At 45.9% G+C, this 20,654-nt stretch overlaps 1 protein-coding gene across 20 annotated transcripts in view; it reads left to right on the top strand.

Annotated features, from left to right (window-relative positions):
* LOC118214801 (receptor-type tyrosine-protein phosphatase eta-like) overlaps positions 1-19,814 on the top strand; it is a 41,172-nt gene extending 21,358 nt beyond the window's left edge. For 9 of the 20 annotated variants that reach the window (XM_035395036.1, XM_035395043.1, XM_035395028.1 and 6 more), the window contains 28 exons: positions 297-563; positions 871-1,134; positions 1,605-1,868; positions 2,093-2,386; positions 2,693-2,956; positions 3,961-4,224; positions 4,449-4,715; positions 5,035-5,298; positions 5,766-6,029; positions 6,254-6,520; positions 6,833-7,096; positions 7,557-7,826; positions 8,188-8,457; positions 8,902-9,174; positions 9,408-9,554; positions 9,675-9,891; positions 10,990-11,108; positions 11,536-11,620; positions 11,729-11,773; positions 11,942-11,950; positions 12,295-12,382; positions 13,397-13,487; positions 15,176-15,249; positions 15,376-15,510; positions 15,983-16,099; positions 16,434-16,594; positions 17,511-17,646; positions 17,804-19,814. In XM_035395036.1, coding sequence (XP_035250927.1) covers positions 297-563; positions 871-1,134; positions 1,605-1,868; positions 2,093-2,386; positions 2,693-2,956; positions 3,961-4,224; positions 4,449-4,715; positions 5,035-5,298; positions 5,766-6,029; positions 6,254-6,520; positions 6,833-7,096; positions 7,557-7,826; positions 8,188-8,457; positions 8,902-9,174; positions 9,408-9,554; positions 9,675-9,891; positions 10,990-11,108; positions 11,536-11,620; positions 11,729-11,773; positions 11,942-11,950; positions 12,295-12,382; positions 13,397-13,487; positions 15,176-15,249; positions 15,376-15,510; positions 15,983-16,099; positions 16,434-16,594; positions 17,511-17,646; positions 17,804-17,956 — 5,333 coding nt within the window. In that variant the 3' untranslated portion in view covers positions 17,957-19,814. The remainder of the gene's footprint in view (positions 1-296; positions 564-870; positions 1,135-1,604; positions 1,869-2,092; positions 2,387-2,692; positions 2,957-3,960; positions 4,225-4,448; positions 4,716-5,034; positions 5,299-5,765; positions 6,030-6,253; positions 6,521-6,832; positions 7,097-7,556; positions 7,827-8,187; positions 8,458-8,901; positions 9,175-9,407; positions 9,555-9,674; positions 9,892-10,989; positions 11,109-11,535; positions 11,621-11,728; positions 11,774-11,941; positions 11,951-12,294; positions 12,383-13,396; positions 13,488-15,175; positions 15,250-15,375; positions 15,511-15,982; positions 16,100-16,433; positions 16,595-17,510; positions 17,647-17,803) is intronic. The other 11 variants (XM_035395046.1, XM_035395037.1, XM_035395032.1 and 8 more) reach the window with 10 other exon arrangements.
* Positions 19,815-20,654: the final 840 nt, after the last annotated feature.

The raw sequence follows: 20,654 nt of genomic DNA, 5'->3' as shown, positions 1-20,654 counted from the left end.
ACACTACATGGTAAATAGTATTTTGACATCTGACATCCAAAATCTCATTCAAAGTTATGGGCATTAATATGGATTTGAGCCACGCTTAGCTGCGATCACAACCTCCACTCTTTTGGGAAGGCTTTATACCAGATGTTGTAACATAACTGCTGTTACTCACGCTAAAACATCGTAACAATCAGTCCGCAGCTACTAACAAGCTCAAATCAGGCCTGCACAACTCTGAAAGAGTTACAATTAATCCTGCTATCTTCCCTTCATCAACATCGCACCGATAGCAAAATCTGTATTTGTAGGGCCGTATCCCATCCTTGGGTTGAATGCCACCACGATCAACACAACGGTGGTGGTTCTGCACTGGCATAGACCCCAGGGGTACCAGCAGGGATACTCATACATGGTGAAGACCTCCGGCTGTACTTCTGCCCCACGGAACCAGACAGAGCAAGACTCCATGGCCACCATCACCGGCCTGACCCCAGGAACCAACTGCTCTTTTACCGTCTACTCCCAGGTCCAGAATGGCATTGAGGGAGAGCCTATCTCTGTGTACCAGTACACAAGTAAGACCTGACATGACTACTTGTTTCACATTCTCATTTGTCTGTGTTGCATCCCATCCTGTGGGTGACCCTAGATTTTTGAGGTAAACTGTGGTGGCTACAGACATTTTGTTCCTAACTGTACATAGATATGCAGAAATATTGGTCAGAATAAATGGCACTATTTGACAAGGGGATTGTATGAATTGCTTTTTTTAGGTATGCACTGTTCATCATTGCCTCATCAAACTTGGAAATCTTAGCAGTCAACTGCCACCCCCCCCCCCCCCCCTCCATCTCTCTCTCTCTCTCTCTTGTTCACACACAGAACCTGAAAGAGTGAGCCCTGCAGTTTCAAGCAGAGGCACCAATGACACCATTGAGGTCACATGGCGTTCTCCACGCGGCAATGTGGAAAAGTACATGGTCAACTTGACCAGCAATTATGGAGATAACCAAATAAAGTTTCTCAGGTCCAGCTTTCAGTCACAGTTATTCAGTGGTCTGGCAGCTGGGAGAAAATACACAGTCGTAGTGACCACAATCAGTGGACCCTTTGCTGAAGACTCAGAGCCTGTTTCCAATGCAACATGTGAGTATGATTATTAGTTCAAGGTGATTCTGAGCTCTCCAGTATTGCAGTGTGTGGTAGAGGTTAGCTATCCTGCCGTGTATATGACTGGAAGCCTCCAGGTTTAAAATCCAAGGTGGAACAGAGCTGTGGAACCTTTATTAGAGAGCTATAGTAGCTATAAAGACTTACCTATGTGACTAGATGAATGGATCACGTACCTAATATGTTCGTTTTTGTAAAATAGATTACATGTTAGCATATTATAAGAGTGTCAGCTAAAAGCATAAGTAACAAAGATATGACTCAAATTTGTATGGAAAAGGACTGTATTCACCTCTGACAAATGGACAACTCACTGTGTTTGCCTGTGGGCTCTCTTGGGGTTGAACAAAATCTACAGTATATTCTAGAAATGGGTTCGATTTTCTTCGTTTATCCACAAAACTTTCATTCAGATTCTGCTTCTCTCATGTTTGGCATTATTACAGATCCTAATCCACCTGGAGCTATTCATGCAGAAGGGCAGACCACTGATTCCATTACTATCAGTTGGGGTCGGCCCCAAGGCATGGACTTGGGCCAGTACAGTTTCATCATATTCTATCAACCCCATCAAAATGGTCAAACTGAGAGCACAAACAACACGGCTGTATTGGGGAACCTGACATCCGGGACTCTGTACAACATCTCGGTAGTGACCGTAGGTCCAATTGGCTACCACAGCTCTGCAGCCACTGCAGGAATCTACACCAGTGAGTACCCCACACGGGGACTTAGCATGAACTACATCACCCTCATTAACATAGCCACTGTCAATCACCTCCAGGTGCTGTTATTCACCCTAAAACATCATAACAATTAGTCAGCAGCTACCAATGAGCTCAAATCAGGCCTGCACAGCTCTGGAAGAGTTACAGTTAATCCTGCTATCTTCCCTTCATCAACATCGCACTGATACCAAACTCTGTTTTTGTAGGGCCGTATCCCATCCTTGGGTTAAATGCCACCACGATCAACACAACGGTGGTGGTTTTGCACTGGCACAGACCCCAGGGGTACCAGCTGGGATACTCATACAGGGTGGAGACCTCCTGCTGTATGCCTACCCCACGGAACCAGACAGAGAAAAACTCCATGGCCACCATCACCGACCAAAACTCCATGGCCACCATCACCGACCTGATTCCAGGCACCAACTGCTCCTTTACCGTCTACTCCCAGGTCCAGAATGCCATTGAGGGAGAGCCCATCTCTGTGTACCAGTACACAAGTAAGACCTGACATGGCTACTTGTTTCAAATTCACATTGGTCTATGGTGCATCCCATCCTATGTGAGGTTTATGAGGTAAACTACGGAGGCTACAGACATTTTGGTTGCAACTATGCAGATGAGGACACGCTGAAATAATTCTTGAAATAAAATGCACAATTGGCCAAGAGGACTTTAAACACAATATTTTCTTTTGTTAAGGTATTAATTGTTCATAATTCCCTCATAAAACTTGGAAATGTAAGCAGTCCCTCCCTCCCTCCCTCCCCCCCCCCCCCCCCCCTCTCTCATGCTTTCACACACAGAGCCTGAAAGAGTGAGCCCTGCAGTTTCAAACAGAGGCACCAATGACACCATTGAGGTCACATGGATGCCTCCACTTGGCAATGTGGAAAAGTACATGGTCAACTTGACCAGCAATTATGGAGACAATCAATCAGTGGTTGTCAGCTACATCGTTCCGTCACCGTTATTCAGTGGTCTGACACCTGGGAGAAAATACACAGTCGTAGTGACCACAATCAGTGGACCCTTTGCTGAAGACTCAGAGCCTGTTTCCAATGCAACATGTGAGTATTACTATCGGCTTGAGGTGACTTTTAGAGCTCTCCAGTGTTGTCCAATGAGGTGGAGCTTAGCAACTTTGCCATATATGAATGGAAGTCTCCAGACTTAAAGTCCCAGGTGGAACACAGCTGTGCAACCTTTACTAGAGATCTGTAAGAGGTATAGAGCCTTACACTCTATGGTAAAAAGTATGTTGACATCTGACATCCAAAATCTTATTCAAAATTATGGGCATTAATATGGAGTTGACCCACGCTTAGCTGCGATCACAACCTCCACTCTTTTGGGAAGGCTTTATACTAGATGTTGGAACATAACTGCTGGGATTTCCTTCCATTCTGCCAGAAGAGCATTAGTGAAGTCAGGCACTGATTGGGCGATTAGTTCTGGCTTAGAGTTGGCTTTCCAACTGATCCCAAAGGTGTTGCATGGGGTTGAGGTCAGGGCTCTGTGCAAACCAGTGAAGTTCTTTGACACTGTTCTTGACAAAACAATTTATATATGGACCTCGCTGTGTGTCTGGGGTCACTGTCATGCTGAAACAGGAAACGGTCTTTGCCAAACTGTTGGGGAAGCACATAATTGTCTAGAATGGGATTGTATGCTGTAGCATTAAGATTAGCCTTTACTGGAACTAAGGGACCTAGCCCAAACCAGGAAAAACAGCCCCAGACCAGGGGGTGTCCAGATACATTTGGTCATATAGTATACCTCATTGACTGCATGAATGCATCATGTAGCTAATATGCCAATCTGTTTAAATAGATTACATGTTAACACAGAATAAGAGTGTCAGCTTAAAGCATCAGTAGCAAAGATATGACAAATATTTGTGTGAAAAAGGACTTTATTCATCTTTGACGAATGCACAACTCGCCATTTTTACCTGTGGGCTTTTGGGGTTGAGAAAAATCTACGGTATGTTCTAGAAACAGGTTATAGTTTATTCGGTTTTCACAAATCTTTAATTCCGATCCTACTTCTCTCATCTTTGTCATTATTACAGATCCCAATCCACCTGGAGCTATTCATGCAGAAGAGCAGACCACTGATTCCATTACTATCAGTTGGGGTAGGCCCCAAGGCATGGACTTGGGCCAGTACAGTTTCATCATATTCTGTCAACCCCATCAAAATGGTCAAAATGAGAGCACAAACAACACGGCTGTATTGGAGAACCTGACATCCGGGACTCTGTACAACATCTCGGTGGTGACCGTAGGTCCAATGGGCTACCACAGCTCTGCAGCCACTGCAGGAATCTACACCAGTGAGTACCCCACATGGGAACTTAGCTTGAACTACATCACCTTCAGTAACATAGTCACTGTCAATCACCTCCAGGTGCTGTTATTCACTCTAAAACATCGTAACAATCAGTCAGCAGCTACCAACGAGCTCAAATCAGGCCTGCACAGCTCTGGAAGAGTTACAGTTAATCCTGCTATCTTCCCTTCATCAACATCGCACTGATACCAAACTTTGTTTTTGTAGGGCCGTATCCCATCCTTGGGTTAAATGCCACCACGATCAACACAACGGTGGTGGTTCTGCACTGGCACAGGCCCCAGGGGTACCAGCAGGGATACTTGTACAGAGTGGAGACCTCCGGCTGTACTTCTGCCCCACGGAACCAGACAGAACAAGACTCCATGGCCACCATCACCGGCCTGACCCCAGGAACCAACTGCTCCTTTACCGTCTACTCCCAGGTCCAGAATGGCATTGAGGGAGAGCCTATCTCTGTGTACCAGTACACAAGTAAGACCTGACATGAGTACTTGTTTCAAATTCTCATTTGTCTGTGTTGCATCCCATCCTGTGGGTGACCCTAGATTTATGAGGTAAACTGTGGTGGCTACAGACATTTTGTTCCTAACTGTACATAGATATGCAGAAATATTGCTCAGAATAAATGGCACAATTTCACAAGGGGATTGTATGAATTGCTTTTTTTTAAGGTATGCACTGTTAATTATTGCTTCATCAAACTTGGAAATCTTAGCAGTCAACTGCCACCCCCCCCCCCCCCCGTCTCTCTCTCTCTCTCTGTCTCTCTCTCTCTCTTGTTCTCACATAGAACCTGAAAGAGTGAACCCTGCCATTTCAAACAGGGGTGCCAACGACACCATTGAGGTGACATGGATGCCTCCACCTAGCAATGTGGAAAAGTACATGCTCAGCTTGACCAGCAATTATGGAAACAACCAAACAAAGTTTCTCAACTCCAGCTTTCAGTCATGGTTATTCAGTGGTCTGGCAGCTGGGAGAAAATACACAGTCGTAGTGACCACAATCAGTGGACCCTTTGCTGAAGACTCAGAGCCTGTTTCCAATGCAACATGTGAGTATGACCATCAGCTTGAGGAGATTCAGAGCTCTCCAGTGTTGCAGTGTGGGGTAGAGGTTAGCTATCCTGCCGTGTATATGACTGGAAGCCTCCAGATTTAAAATCCCAGGTGGAACAAAGCGGTGGAACCTTTATTAGAGAGCTATAGTAGCTATAAAGACTTACCTCAGTGACTAGATGAATGGGTCGCGTATCTAATATGTTCGTTTTTTTAAAATAGATTACATGTTAGCATATAAGAGTGTCAGCTAAAAGCATAAGTAACAAAGATATGACTAAAATTTGTATGGAAAAGGACTGTATTCACCTCTGACAAATGCACAACTCACTGTGGTTGCCTGTGGGCTCTCTTGGGGTTGAACAAAATCAACATTATATTCTAGAAATGGGTTCGATTTTCTTCATTTATCCACAAAACTTTCATTCAGATTCTGCTTCTCTCATGTTTGGCATTATTACAGATCCTAATCCACCTGGAGCTATTCATGCAGAAGGGCAGACCACTGATTCCATTACTATCAGTTGGGGTCGGCCCCAAGGCATGGACTTGGGCCAGTACAGTTTCATCATATTCTATCAACCCCATCAAAATGGTCAAACTGAGACCACAAACAACAGGGCTGTATTGGAGAACCTGACATCCAGGACTCTGTACAACATCTCGGTGGTAACCGTAGGTCCAATGGGCTACCACAGCTCTGCAGCCACTGCAGGAATCTACACCAGTGAGTACCCCACACGGGGACTTAGCATGAACTACATCACCCTCATTAACATAGTCACTGTCAATCACCTCCAGGTGCTGTTATTCACCCTAAAACATCATAACAATTAGTCAGCAGCTACCAACAAGCTCAAATCAGGCCTGTACAACTCTGGAAGAGTTAAAATTAATCCTGCTATCTTCCCTTCATCAACATCGCACTGATACAAAACTCTGTTTTTGTAGGGCCGTATCCCATCCTTGGGTTAAATGCCACCACGATCAACACAATGGTGGTGATTCTGCACTGGCACAGGCCCCAGGGGTACCAGCAGGGATACTCATACAGGGTGGAGACCTCCGGCTGTACTTCTGCCTCACGGAACCAGACAGAACAAGACTCCATGGCCACCATCACCGACCTGATTCCAGGAACCAACTGCTCCTTTACCGTCTACTCCCAGGTCCAGAATGGCATTGAGGGAGAGCCCATCTCTGTGTACCAGTACACCAGTAAGACCTGACATGGCTACTTGTTTCAAATTCACACTTGTCTATGATGCATCCCATTCTATGGATAACCCTAGATTTATGAGATGAACTACAGAGGCTACAGACTTTCTGGTCATCACTATATGCAGATATGCAGAAATATTGGTCAGAATAAAATGCACAATTTGGCTGCAGGACTCCTATGAATTCCTTTTCTTTAGGCATGCACTGTTTGATATTATCTCATCATCTGAGCAGTCAACTGCCCCCTTCTCTTTCTGCCTCTCTCTCTCTCTCTCTCTTTCTTTCTCTCTCTCTCTCGTTCACATACAGAACCTGAAAGAGTGAGCCCTGCAGTTTCAAACAGAGGCACCAATGACACCATTGAGGTGACATGCCTGCCTCCACGCGGCAATGTGGAAAAGTACAAGGTCAACTTGACCAGCAATTATGGAGATAACCAAATAAAGTTTCTCAGCTCCAGCTTTCAGTCACAGTTATTCAGTGGTCTGGCAGCTGGGAGAAACTACACAGTCGTAGTGACCACAATCAGTGGACCCTTTGCTGAAGACTCAGAGCCTGTTTCCAGTGCAACATGTGAGTATTACTATCAACTTGAGGAGATTCAGAGCTCTCCAGTTTAGCAATATGGGGTCTAAGTTACTGTCCGGACTCATACATAACTGGAATTCTCCAGGTTTAAAATGGATAACATTTTTTATATCATATATAGTATATTTGTTATTTTTGCACATTTTGCTTGTCCTTGTATTGTCTAAAACTAAATGTGTCACCCTTCTTGGCCAGGTCTTTCATGTAACAGATTTTAATCTCAGTGGGACTACCTTGGCAAAATAAAGGTTTAATAATAATACTCAGCTAATTCTCAGCTGTACACATGGATAATGTACAATGGCTAATACAAATGGCAGTATGAATTCATTGTAACAGCTGAAATGCCCATAAAATAATAAACAGAGCAAAGGATGTTGCACCAGCCCTCTAGCTAAGTGTGTTTAACCGGTGTGGTGTGTCTGTCCTTTACCCTCCCATTTAGATCCAAACGCTCCTGGTCCAATCACGGTCACAAACAAGACCACAAATTCAGTCGCCATAGAGTGGACGCCGGCTCCCGGCATGGACCGTGGCTCTTTCTCTTACCATGTGACCTACGGCTCGTCAGCACATGACCTTAAATCACGTGACACTGACCTCAATGAGTTAACTGTTCGTGGCCTGGTTTCTGGAACTCCGTACAACATCTCTGTGGCCACAGTCGGCCTGTTCCAGTACGCGAGTCAGCCGGTGCTCCGCTTCGTTACGACAAGTAAGTATTTGTGTTCTCTGAAAGGTGAAGTCGGACTCGGGTTAGGGTTGGCTTCACCGCAGGGGACATACATAACCTGTGAGACGCTCGGCTTGGTCTGTTTATTTATAGACTGGTCGAACGAAACAAAAGAATGCGTAAAGCCGAACTTGCTATTTCAGTAGTCCCACGCGTGATTTAATTGCCGATATCCCTCCCCAGTATCTTACTTGTTTTTGCTGGTGCTATTTTTTCTATGATGTTCAGGAGTGGAATGTGGGATTGTCACGGCCCTTTCCGTTGCATTAATGTTAAGGTTGTTTTGGATACGTGCTGCCGGCCAAGCTCCAACGTCTGTGTCCTTTTCTCATCTCCATTCCAGGACCAGAGAGCGTTCGGGGCCTTCAACAATCCTCGACCACCGTTGACATGATCAGCATAGCATGGCAGCGGCCTGTTGGGTTCAAACCCGGGTACTCTTACGGCGTGACGGTACGGAACAGCACAGGCCATCTCATCAGGGACGGAAGCACCTCACAACTGTCCCATAACTGGATGGGGCTGTCTCCCGGCAACCGCTACACTTTCGGGGTGACCTCCCGGACGTCCGACGGAACACCGGGCTCTCCCGTGACCATTTCCGTCTGTACGGGTGAGTGCCGGTGTCCTGCCCAGTCCAGCTCTGTACCGCAGCCATTAGAAGTGGATATGAAATGAGGACTTTCATGAGGACTTTTATGTGTGTGTGTGTGTGTGTGTGTGTGCGTGTGCATGTGCGTGCGTGTGTGCACGTGTGCGTGTGTGTGCGCGCGTGCGTGCGTGCGTGTGTGTTTTTGTGTGTGTGTGTGTGTGTCCTGACCTGATGCAGGGGTGGATTCATCTTGGACTGAGTGAATCAGCAAATTATATTTGGTATTAACAAAAAAAATAAAACGTGGATGAAAATTTATTTAACCAATAAATAAATAAATTTAAATCAACAAAACAAATAAATGAATCGGGTGCACTTTTCTGCAAGTTCTTGTCAAGTTGACAGAATGGTCCCAGAATTATTTTTTTTCCCCATTTTCCTTCCTTCCATTTCTGTGTTTTAAAGATGCGTCTCCCGTTGTCATCTTCAAATGTGACGGACCCAACCGCACTGGCCCCGTGCTGAACCTAGCGTGGGACAGTCCCGAAGGCGCTAACAAAGGATTCAGTTTGACCTGGGGGGACACTGGGAGCGTGACCCTTCCCCCCTGCACAGGCAACTGCAGACACAACATCGAAAACCTCTCGTACTACACCCGGTACCAAGTGCGCATAACAACGCTTGGCTGTGGGGAAACCAGCAGTGTCCACAAAACTGACTGCCAGACGGGCATCACAGGTAAAACATGCTGATTTGTGTACTTGTTTCACCAGCTAACTTCTGTGTGTGTTTGTGTGTGTGTATGGAATATCATTGGTGAACTTTGGGTAGAAAAAAATACATGTATACAATGCATTAACTCTTCCAGGTACTGTATTTAGGTTTGGATGCGCTCCTAAGATACCTACATGGCAACGAGTAAATGTTTTTACTAACATTTCTGCATTTCTTTTTCTTTTCTTTTTTAAAAGCTCCACCTGAACCAAGCAGAAGCACTGGATTTGCCGTCCGAGAAAAGAAGCATAATATGTTTGTTCTGAAATTCAACTCGAGCATATTAAATAGTAAAAACGGACCAATTGTGGCTTATGGTATACTAATGACATCGAATTTGAAAGGTGAGAATTTCTATTTTAGTGTTAGTGTTATTTATGTTTTATTTTTTTGAGGGATCTTTTTTGTAAAAATGTTTTTATCACGTTATATTTTATTTTGTATTGTTATTACTTCATCTGCAGAGTTTTCTAACGAAAACAACGTTGGTTTACAAAAATACCTCAATAAAACCCACGATGACTGGACAAAAGATGAAAGTGTCCCTTATCTGGCAACCGCACTTGATACTAATGTAGAACAAACTCGAAATGAGAAATCTGAGTTTGAGGTGAACATAGGATCGGGTTCGAGGTGGAACGGATACACCAACGGACCGCTGTCGGCCAGGACAACTTACAGGTACGGACGGTATTCAGTGTTGCGCCATTAGTGGCAGGATGCTGAGACTATAAACTGTCTTCCACATTCAGAGTAATACGTCAATCCATTCATTATCTATACCCGCTTATTGCGGTGGGTGCTGGAGCCTATCCCAGCATGCATTGGGGCGAGGGGCAGGGATACACCCTGGACAAGCCTCCAATCTGTCGCAGGGCCACGCACACCATTCACTCACCATTCGCTCACACACTCACACCTGTGGGCAATTTAGAGTGTCCAATTAGCCTAACCTGCATGTCTTTGGACTGTGGGAGGAAACCAAAGTAACTGAAGGAAACCCAGGTGGACACGGGGAGGACATTCAGACTCCCCACAGAAAGGCCCCAACCAAATTCAAACCCAGGACCTTCAGAATGCAATTAGCTGCCTCAGAACAGAGCAATCTATCTTGCCCTTCAGGATGTATTTTATAATTAATAAATGTGTTTCAGCTTCCCTTGAATTTATGCCCCGCCCACCCCCCCCCCTCCCAGTGCGGTGATCTTTTGTTCTGTTCTGTTTTTTATCTTCTACAGCAGGTGTTGCAAGCACATGTAGCACCTGTGTGTAATATGGGGTTAGGTGAGCTGCCAGTATGCAGAGACACGAGTTAGTGTGTGAACATACTTCACAGGATGTGATGTCACTCCTGGAGAAGCAAAAAATAAAAATAAAAAAGAGTGCGTTCAGGTCCTTTAGCTGTGGATCTTGGTCTTTAGCTTGGCGGGCTGTTTGACGGCTTCTGTTCCGCTGGGCAGTTTGAAACCATCAGACTACATTTGCACCTTTTTTTGTGACTTCAGTTCATCAGTTGTATTGGTGGAATATCATATCAAAGCTGCACGTGTGCATCATATTTTCATATTGACCTGAATTTAGAGACGGAACCACAGCCCGGCTCACTTCAAACTTACCCCATGAAGCCTCCTTCCTTTCATATGCAAAGAAATTGGGTCCACCTACTAGCGTAGCACGTTCCAGTCTTAATTAGTGAAAAGTAATCTCCAATGACTGTAAAGTGATCGTATGATAAACAGTATGTTAAAGGTTATACTGTTTCTCTAACCTCTCTTGCAGATTTGCGTTAGTGATGTTTACCTACGTTGCACTAGCAAATGAATTGGTTGACGCATCACGATCCTTGTTCTCAATATCTAAGTTTTTTGACGAAGATGTCGCCCTTCCAGAAAATCCAAGTAAGGACGGCCCACCTGAATTATTGCAGTTCCAGTGTTCATATTGCACAATGTAATATTAAGAACTGGGAAAGTAAGCTCGGCATCAACAGTACAGGACTGGCAGTTCAGTTTTTATGAAGGTGTTATGAGATAAGGAAATGTGGAGGGGCTACCATACAGTGTGTGTGTGTGTGTTTGTATATATATATATATATATATATATATACACTCTCTCTCTCTCTCCCCCCGCCACTCTCTCTCTCTCTCCATCCCCCCTGCCCTTCTCTCTCTTCCCCACCCCCCTCTTTCTTTCTCTCTCTCTCTCCCTCGCCCCTCTCTCTATTTCCCTTTCTCACCCTCTCTCCCCTCTCTCTCTCTCCCCCTCCCCACCCCCCTCTCTCTCTCCCTCCCACCCCCCCTCCCCCCCCCTTGCCCCCCCCCCCAGCGGTTATTACGGTGGGGGCCTTGGCAGGAGCGCTGTCCGCAGTAACCTGTTTCACAGCCATTGCAGCCGGGGTCTACTGGAAGAAGTGAGTCTGTGCCGATCGTTTTCTGTCCTCTTCAAAACCGTGAAAACAGACCATGGATGGATGACCCATCATCAGACTGTGGATGACAACAGTATGTGTTTCTTACAGAGCTACCAGGAAGACACCTTCAGACATCCCTATCGAGTCCATGAGGTGATTATTTTAAGGCCGCCTGTGTCTCAAGTACTGTAGTAGAATCTTACAGTGAATGTTAAGCCCAGCTCCCTCGCCAATATTCTACACTGTCACTCCTCATTCCTGTAATGTTGCTTAAAAAGGTAAAAACTTGTTTTTGTAACTTCTTTCTTTTTTCTTTTACAGAGCCAAAGTGTAAGTACACATCTACTTTTCCTTTTTTGTGTATGCATGAGGGAGTGTGTGTATGTGTGTGTATGAGAGAGAGAGAGGGAATGTGTGAGAGTGATGGAGAGAGAGAGAGTACGCATGATAGAATGTGTTTGTGTGTGAGCATGTTAGTGTGTGTATGGATGAGGGAGTATTTGTGTGTGTGTGTGTGTGTGTGTGTGTGTGTGTGTGAGAGAGATAGAAAGAGTCAGTATCAGACAGTACTCACTGTGATGTGTGTGTATGTGTGTGCATATGCGCGTGTGTGTGAGAGAGAGAAAGAGTCCTAGAGTATTAGACAGTACTCACTGTGCTTTCTTCTTCTGCAGTGGTGCCCCTGTGCGAGTGGAGGACTATGAGGCGTACCACCGGAGGCAAAGTGCCAATTCCAACTGCGGCTTTGCCGAAGAATATGAGGTGAGAAAAAAAAAAATATATTCAAGGCTCTCTACTGTGTCCTCACAACAGCACGTATCCACGAAAGATAAAATCCTCGTGAGAACCTGCTGTGTGACTGTTATGTCAGAACTTGGTTTCACGTACATCTTGCTACGGTTACCAACAGCATTTGTTGCTATGGTTACCAACATCATTTGTATCGCTGTGGTTACCAACAGCATCTGTTTTTAGTTATGGCAGGGATCTCAAACTTCCGGCCTGGAGGGCCGCGGTGTCTGCAGGCTTTTGACAAATTAAGCACTCCTGGAACTTAAGTCTTAACTTAACTAATTGGCTAAAAACTCTGCACACCTGGTTTCCCAGGCCTAAATGAGCTGTTAATTGAAAGTTAACTGCAGAAATCTGCCTACACTGTGTGTGTTGGAGTATCACTGATGTACTCTATATCAGTGGTTCCCAGCCCTGTTCCTAGAGATCTACTGTCTGCTGTCCAGGATTTCGCTGCAACCCTCAGCACACCTCATTCAACAGCTAGAGATCTTGCTGAGCTCGAATCGTGTGTGCCAAATTAGGGTTGACAGTAGATCTTCAGGAGCAGGGTAGGGAATCACTGATATAGAGTACATCAGTGATATGCTATGTAAAAGAAAGATGACAGGGAGAAAAAAAAAACATGGGAGCAAGTCATTTTATTAAGTGCACTAATTTAGTCAGGAAAATGGCGAGCATTGTTGGGCTTAATGGCTTGTTCTCATCATTATGATGTGCTATGCTATGCTATGCTATGCTATGCTGTGCTATGCTATATTTTGTTATGTTATGCTATGATATGCTATGCTATGCTATGCTATACTATGCTATGCTGTGCTATGCTATGCTATGCTATGTTATGCTATGCTATGCTATGTTATGCTGTGCTATGCTATGCTATGCTATGCTATGCTATGTTATGCTGTGCTATGCTATGCTATGTTATGTTACGTTATATTATGTTATTAAGTCACCGCGCTGTGTGTTCCCGTTTACCTGCAGGAGCTGAAGCCTGTCGGCATCGGCCAGTGCAAGGTTAGCGCAGAGGCCCTGGAAAACAAGGGAAAAAACCGCTACACCAACGTCCTCCCGTGTGAGTAACCTTAACCCCGCCCTGCCCCTTAACACGCTACAGCAACGTCCTCCCGTGTGAGTACCCTTAACCCCGCCCTGCCCCTTAACACGCTACAGCAAGGTCCTCCCGTGTGAGTAACCTTAACCCCGCCCTGCCCCTTAACACGCTACAGCAACGTCCTCCCGTGTGAGTAACCTTAACCCCGCCCTGCCCCTTAACACGCTACAGCAACGTCCTCCCGTGTGAGTAACCTTAACCCCGCCCTGCCCCTTAACACGCTACAGCAACGTCCTCCCGTGTGAGTAACCTTAACCCCGCCCTGCCCCTTAACACGCTACAGCAACGTCCTCCCGTGTGAGTAACCTTAACCCCGCCCTGCCCCTTAACACGCTACAGCAACGTCCTCCCGTGTGAGTAACCTTAACCCCGCCCTGCCCCTTAACACGCTACAGCAAGGTCCTCCCGTGTGAGTAACCTTAACCCCGCCCTGCCCCTTAACACGCTACAGCAACGTCCTCCCGTGTGAGTAACCTTAACCCCGCCCTGCCCCTTAACACGCTACAGCAACGTCCTCCCGTGTGAGTAACCTTAACCCCGCCCTGCCCCTTAACACGCTACAGCAACGTCCTCCCGTGTGAGTAACCTTAACCCCGCCCTGCCCCTTAACACGCTACAGCAACGTCCTCCCGTGTGAGTAACCTTAACCCCGCCCTGCCTCTTAACACGCTACAGCAACGTCCTCCCGTGTGAGTAACCTTAACCCCGCCCTGCCCCTTAACACGCTACAGCAACGTCCTCCCGTGTGAGTAACCTTAACCCCGCCCTGCCCCTTAACACGCTACAGCAACGTCCTCCCGTGTGAGTAACCTTAACCCCGCCCTGCCCCTTAACACGCTACAGCAACGTCCTCCCGTGTGAGTAACCTTAACCCCGCCCTGCCCCTTAACACGCTACAGCAACGTCCTCCCGTGTGAGTAACCTTAACCCCGCCCTGCCCCTTAACACGCTACAGCAACGTCCTCCCGTGTGAGTAACCTTAACCCCGCCCTGCCCCTTAACACGCTACAGCAACGTCCTCCCGTGTGAGTAACCTTAACCCCGCCCTGCCCCTTAACACGCTACAGCAACGTCCTCCCGTGTGAGTAACCTTAACCCCGCCCTGCCCCTTAACACGCTACAGCAACGTCCTCCCGTGTGAGTAACCTTAACCCCGCCCTGCCCCTTAACACGCTACAGCAACGTCCTCCCGTGTGAGTAACCTTAACCCCGCCCTGCCCCTTAACACGCTACAGCAACGTCCTCCCGTGTGAGTAACCACCCCTTAACACGCTCACCCAAGAGCGGGAATAGATGGTGCCCATTATGACATCACAGGTGTTCATAGTGAATTTCCCACTGAGTGGAACCGTTGCTCTGTGATTGATTTATGTTGCCTGGGGATGGAATGGGTTAGCTAGAAAAACAAACGGTTGAGTGTGATAGAGGCTGCTAAACTTGTATGTTCCATAAAAGGATTTGGGGAAAAAACAGAAATTGCATTGCAGGTTTACATAAGTCGCACGTGCTACAAATACAAGAATCAAACTTACCCAAAATAACCGCCACCGGGTGGCGTGACGACGTACGCTACTGATTTCAGCTGACGAGCCATCGCATCATCTTAACTTAGGTCTCACTTCGTTTTTTTGTTTGTTTTCACTTCACAGACGAATCCTCACGAGTCAAGCTGTCGATCCAGGGAAGTCCGTACGACGACTACATCAACGCCAGCTATGTCCCGGTGCGTATCGCGAGGGTCGGTGACGAGCGCCCTCGTACGGGTCAGCTGACCTGTGCCTGTGCGATGTGGGGGCTGTACCCCACGGGCTGAGCCCCGGCAGGTCTAATCTGTGTTTGCCCCCTACAGGGGTACAACTGCAAGAAGGAGTTCATCGCGGCCCAGGGTCCTCTGCCCGGCACGGTGGACGAGTTCTGGCGGATGCTCTGGGAGAAGAACGTCCGCACGCTGGTCATGCTGACCAGGTGCAACGAACAGGGACGGGTCAGTGCCTTTCCGGGGAAGCACACGCGCGTGACTGACCTGGTCCACCTACGTGTCCGTGAAAACACTGCAAACAGATCCCACAAGGATTTTGAGTGAATTTTAAAATTTTCGACCAAAATGTGAAAATCACGTGACTTGAAGAATTTTGTAAAAAGAAATTAATTTACCTGAATCTGAGTAATGACGTACTGTCCTTCCTCAGACTGTACCTGTGATGCTCACAGTAACCTGTTTCCCTTCCTAACAATAAAAACCAGACAGAAGATGCATAAAGTGAAAATAGAGTAAGAGCAACATCAGTATTCACTGTAGTAATATTAATAGTAGTTTTACTAGTAGCTATAGCGTACTAGTATTAGTTGTACTATGCTACAACCATTAGTAACCCTGTTGTAATAAAAGTAGTAGAAACAGTAACAGTGGCAGTGATGGACAGCCAGAGTGTAAACCATCCACGCATTCTCCTCAGGTGAAATGTGAAGAATACTGGCCTTCCCGGACCAAACATTTTAAAAACATCTTCGTGACAACCACGTCTGTAGTCCCATTGGAGGACTGGACCGTCAGAGACTTTGATGTCAAAAATGTGAGCGCATTTGCTGAAATGTTATATCTGCATTGGGAGGGCTGTGCAGTAAAGAATACTGATGCTACACTGACACACTTTAGATGTTGTGTTGGGTAAAATAAGAGCGATTGATGTTCTTGGTAGCTGTGTTGGGTAAAATAAGAGTGATCAATGTTGCGTTGGGTAAAATAAGAGCGATTGATGTTGTGTTGGGTAAAATAAGAGCGATTGATGTTGTGTTTGGTAAAATAAGAGTGATTGATGTTGTGTTGGATAAAATAAGAGTGATTGATGTTCTTGGTAGCTGTGTTGGGTGTAATAAGAGTGATCGATGTGTTGTGGGACGTCCCAGGTGAAGACAGCAGAGACGCGCTCTCTGCGCCAGTTCCACTTCACAGCCTGGCCCGACCACGGGGTCCCGGAGTCCACCGAACTGCTCATCGACTTCCGCCACTTGGTGCGGGAGCACATGGACCTGGTCTCCCGAAACTCCCCCACCGTGGTGCACTGCAGGTGGGTCAAGAGCACGGTCACTTGGACACACTGGGACCAGCACTCCCGAAAATCCACCACCGTGGTGTACTGCAGGTGGGTCAAGAGCAGGTTCATCTGGATACGCATGGACCAGTGCTCCCGAAACTCCCCCACCGTGGTGCACGGCAGGTGGGTAGAGAGCCCGGCCACCTGGTCATACAGGGACCAGTGCTCCCAAACCCTAAACTCACCCAGAGCAGAGTCGCACACGCACACACAAGCGCTCACACAGCCAGAGTCACTAACGCCCTCACACACTGTCCTGGAGATCAGGGGTCAGAGGTCAGGGGTCATAGTGTTCTGACTGCAGTACTCCGGAGGTCAGAGGTCAGAGGTCATAGCATTCATACTGCAGTACTCTTGGGGGTCTAAGTGTTCATACTGTAGTACTCCTCACGGTCAGAGGTCAGGGGTCATAGTGTTCATCTTGCAGTACTCCCAGGGGTCAGAGGTCAGGGGTCATAGTGTTCATCTTGCAGTACTCCCAGGGATCAGAGGTCAGGGGTCATAGTGTTCATACTGTAGTACTCCTCAGGGTCAGAGGTCAGGGGTCATAGTGTTCATACTGCAGTACTCCCGGGGATCAGAGGTCAGGGGTCATAGTGTTCATACTGCAGTACTCCCGGGGATCAGAGGTCAGGGGTCATAGTGTTCATACTGCAGTACTCCCGGGGATCAGAGGTCAGGGGTCATAGTGTTCATACTGCAGTACTCCCGGGGATCAGAGGTCAGGGGTCATAGTGTTCATACTGTAGTACTGTCAGGGTTCAGAGGCTTCCTAATGTAGTACTCTAAGGGGCCAAAGAGTTCACATTCAATTTTGCAGTGCAGTATGTGCATGCAGAGGTCAGTGTCTGCTCCCAGCTCATGGCGAGTCTCTTCTCCCCCTCTCCAGTGCGGGAGTGGGCCGGACGGGCACCATGATCGCCATCGACCACCTCCTCTTCCAGATCGAGAGGGACAGCATGGTGGACCTGTACGGAACCGTGTACAGCATGCGGATGCACCGGGCCCTCATGGTCCAGACCGAGGTGAGCGGAACGGAACATGCGCTTACATCACAATGCCCCTCTGAGAGAGGAACGGAATGTGCGCTTACATCACAATGCCCCTCTATGAGGTCACGACTCCGATCCACCAATCACCCCCTTTTTTCACCCTTTAAATGTGTGTTCATTTCCGTCACAGGACCAGTACGTGTTCCTGCACAAGTGTGCCTTGGACATCATCAAATCGAGGACGGGGACCAACGTGGACCTGATTTATCAGAACGTAGCAGCGGTCGACATTTACGAGAATGTTACGACCATAAAGGGGGCGGCAGGGGTCTCGAGACCATAGCCTTCGCCCGAAACCTTCCATCTCCACGCCCTGCAGCACAGAATCCTCCTGCCTAATGATCTTGAAGATTTAAGGAAAAATATTTTATGTCTTTTATACAGAAAGTTTAATATTTTTTAATGAATCTGAATTGTTAATTTTTTCAGTTAAAATTTTTAAATTTATTTTGGCTGACTTTTCAGGTAAACAATATGCAATAGTTTTGATAGTGGAAACTGCAAAAATACTGTATGCATTAAGCTTTGCACATTCCTTGTAATGAAGAAACAGGCTATTTTATAAATTGGTATTTTTGTGCTTATGAAACAGATTGTTTCAGTACCGCTAATCAGGATAAATATATGGCTATTTACGCAATGTTTTTTTTTTGTGAATACAGGATAAGATTTTATAAATATCCTACTGAAACAAATTTAAGTACACAAGCACACACAAACACACACACTGCACATAAACACACACACGCACACACAGACATACACATGCACACACAAACACACACACACATGCGCGCACACGCACACGTCCTGAAAAATGTTGCACTCAGGACATGGTTTTTCTTTCTTAGGGCTGGTAGGCGGGGTGCCATTCGTTTTAAAAATAAACTTTGTGATATTTATGTCACCACAAGCCTGTCATCAGGTTATGTGGTTATGTTTTTTTCCCTCATATGCTTCAGAAGCAGAGCACTTAATTTCAGTTTCCCGCGATAGCTGTGCTCATATGGTCTGCCCTGCACTGGTACTGTGACGTCTAGGCCCTGGCACACCAGCCAGTTTCTTCAGAGGCCATTTTGTTTGTGTTTCTTACTTGGGGGTTCGGGGTGGGGGAGGGGGGTGTAGGGTTTTTTGTCAGAGCACTGTGGAAATCTGACACACAGTGAAGTGATCTGCACCAGAATCAGGGGCCTTGTGAACGTTTCCGTTCCGCAAAGAGTACGTGTTTCCATTTGACACGGCAGCTGTTGAGAGCGAATGTATAGCACAGTACAAAAATCCATGCTGGAATTTTCAGTGTAGTACAATGTGATGTGTGTTCAGATCATCAATATGTCTAATATGGTATGAGATGATTTGCTGAATTTTAAATTGTTTAGTTTTTTGTTTATATTTTAATTTCAACCTATTCTCAGCACTGTTTGACTGAATGCACTGGTTGCATATTTTATGCATTTTTGACTGTATTAGTAACTAACTTTTCGATTTCTATTTTTGATTTTTACATGAGGAACATTAGAGTTCCCTTTTTAATATAGTCACAGCAGAGTGACTCTGTGTAAATTAAATAATTGTTGCTACACGCTGTTGAAATGTCATTTTTGCTTTGTTTATAAGCTGACCCTGTTGGCTTCTTGCGCATATATCTACTTGGGGTTTGTGACCCCCCTCAAAGACGGCTCAGCAGAGGAAGGTCAAAGGGCATAGGTCAATTCATGTCGTGGACCTTCCAGAAAACTGCCTCAGTCTTTTTTTATTTTTTTCCTCATTGTGTTTGTTAGAAGTGAAATTACCAGTCAGAACACAAAGAAAATGGCTGAAGTAAGATGCAGGTAAACCCTACCTATACCTCAGGTACAGTGCTGAGATGATACGCTGTCATAACTGAGCTGTGATATTAAAGTTGAGTGCTTATTAAACTGCTGAAGTACCAGCTGCTGATGTGGGCAGGGGTGTTGGCTGTTTTTATTGGTTCTGTATGTTCAGTGCATGCATCAGTACCGATTGCTCAGTTTGCCCACAAAAAAAAAAAAAAAAGTAAAAAGTTAATTTTACAGTAATGCGGTAACAGGCTATGTATCTGAGGAGTGTTAAATGTATTACGGTGTTTCGCGGTAAATAAAACAATTATTTACATTTTAGCTGTTTGCTGTTGCGTGCCTTCACTATTTCCCTGACTCTTACTGTAAAATTCACAGATTATTATTATTATTATTTTTACAGCGCTTGTTCTTCAAGGGTCCACAGTCCCGGAGAACCCCAGGTTCTGCTGGGTTTAGTTTTCACCTCAGAAGCAAACAAAACAACTAGCTGAGGTGAGCTAACTGTGTGATCAGCGTGAATTGATCAATTAAGTGCTGAGTAACAAATAAGTACTTCACACAGGGACTGAATCAGTCTGTGTCATGTAGAGAACGGCATTGCAACAGATGAGGAACTTTGTTAGGTTTTTAAGGGTAAAACTCTCTGTTTTGTTCTGATCAGTTTTTAAGTTTCAAAAACTTAAGTTTTAAGTTCTTTTTTTTTGTTTTTGTATGCCTATGTTCTCATTAACAATTGTGCTGTATAGCAGAGGAAGTTTAAAGCACTTATGTGGATTTATTACTATTAGCAAGCTGTCAGTTGTCATGAACATTTGCTCTGTGCATTTGCTCAGTGTGATGCTGGCAGATAGGGCGAGGGAATAAAGTAAGGGCATCTGTTTTTAATAAGAATAAATTGTGCAAAAGTGTGAGCAAAACAGGATTAAAGATGTTTTATGTCATGGTTCTGTGTTTCTGTCTCTGTCTTTCCTTGTTGGGCCGCCAGATGGCGGCACTTCTGTTTTGTGTCCTGCTCCCCCTGTTTAATTGTATTATTGCTTTCAATTATCCTATTATTGTTTTTTGGTTGTCTCGTTTTCCCTTCCCTCTCTGTGGCCTGATTGTGCATTGTGCCCTGCTGTGTCTCGTCAGTGTCTTGTCTATTTAAGTCTTCTTCTT

The sequence above is a fragment of the Anguilla anguilla genome, chromosome 16, assembly GCF_013347855.1.
Source record: "Anguilla anguilla isolate fAngAng1 chromosome 16, fAngAng1.pri, whole genome shotgun sequence".
Lineage (NCBI taxonomy): Eukaryota > Metazoa > Chordata > Actinopteri > Anguilliformes > Anguillidae > Anguilla > Anguilla anguilla.
This window is presented reverse-complemented; position numbering and strand designations above follow the sequence as displayed.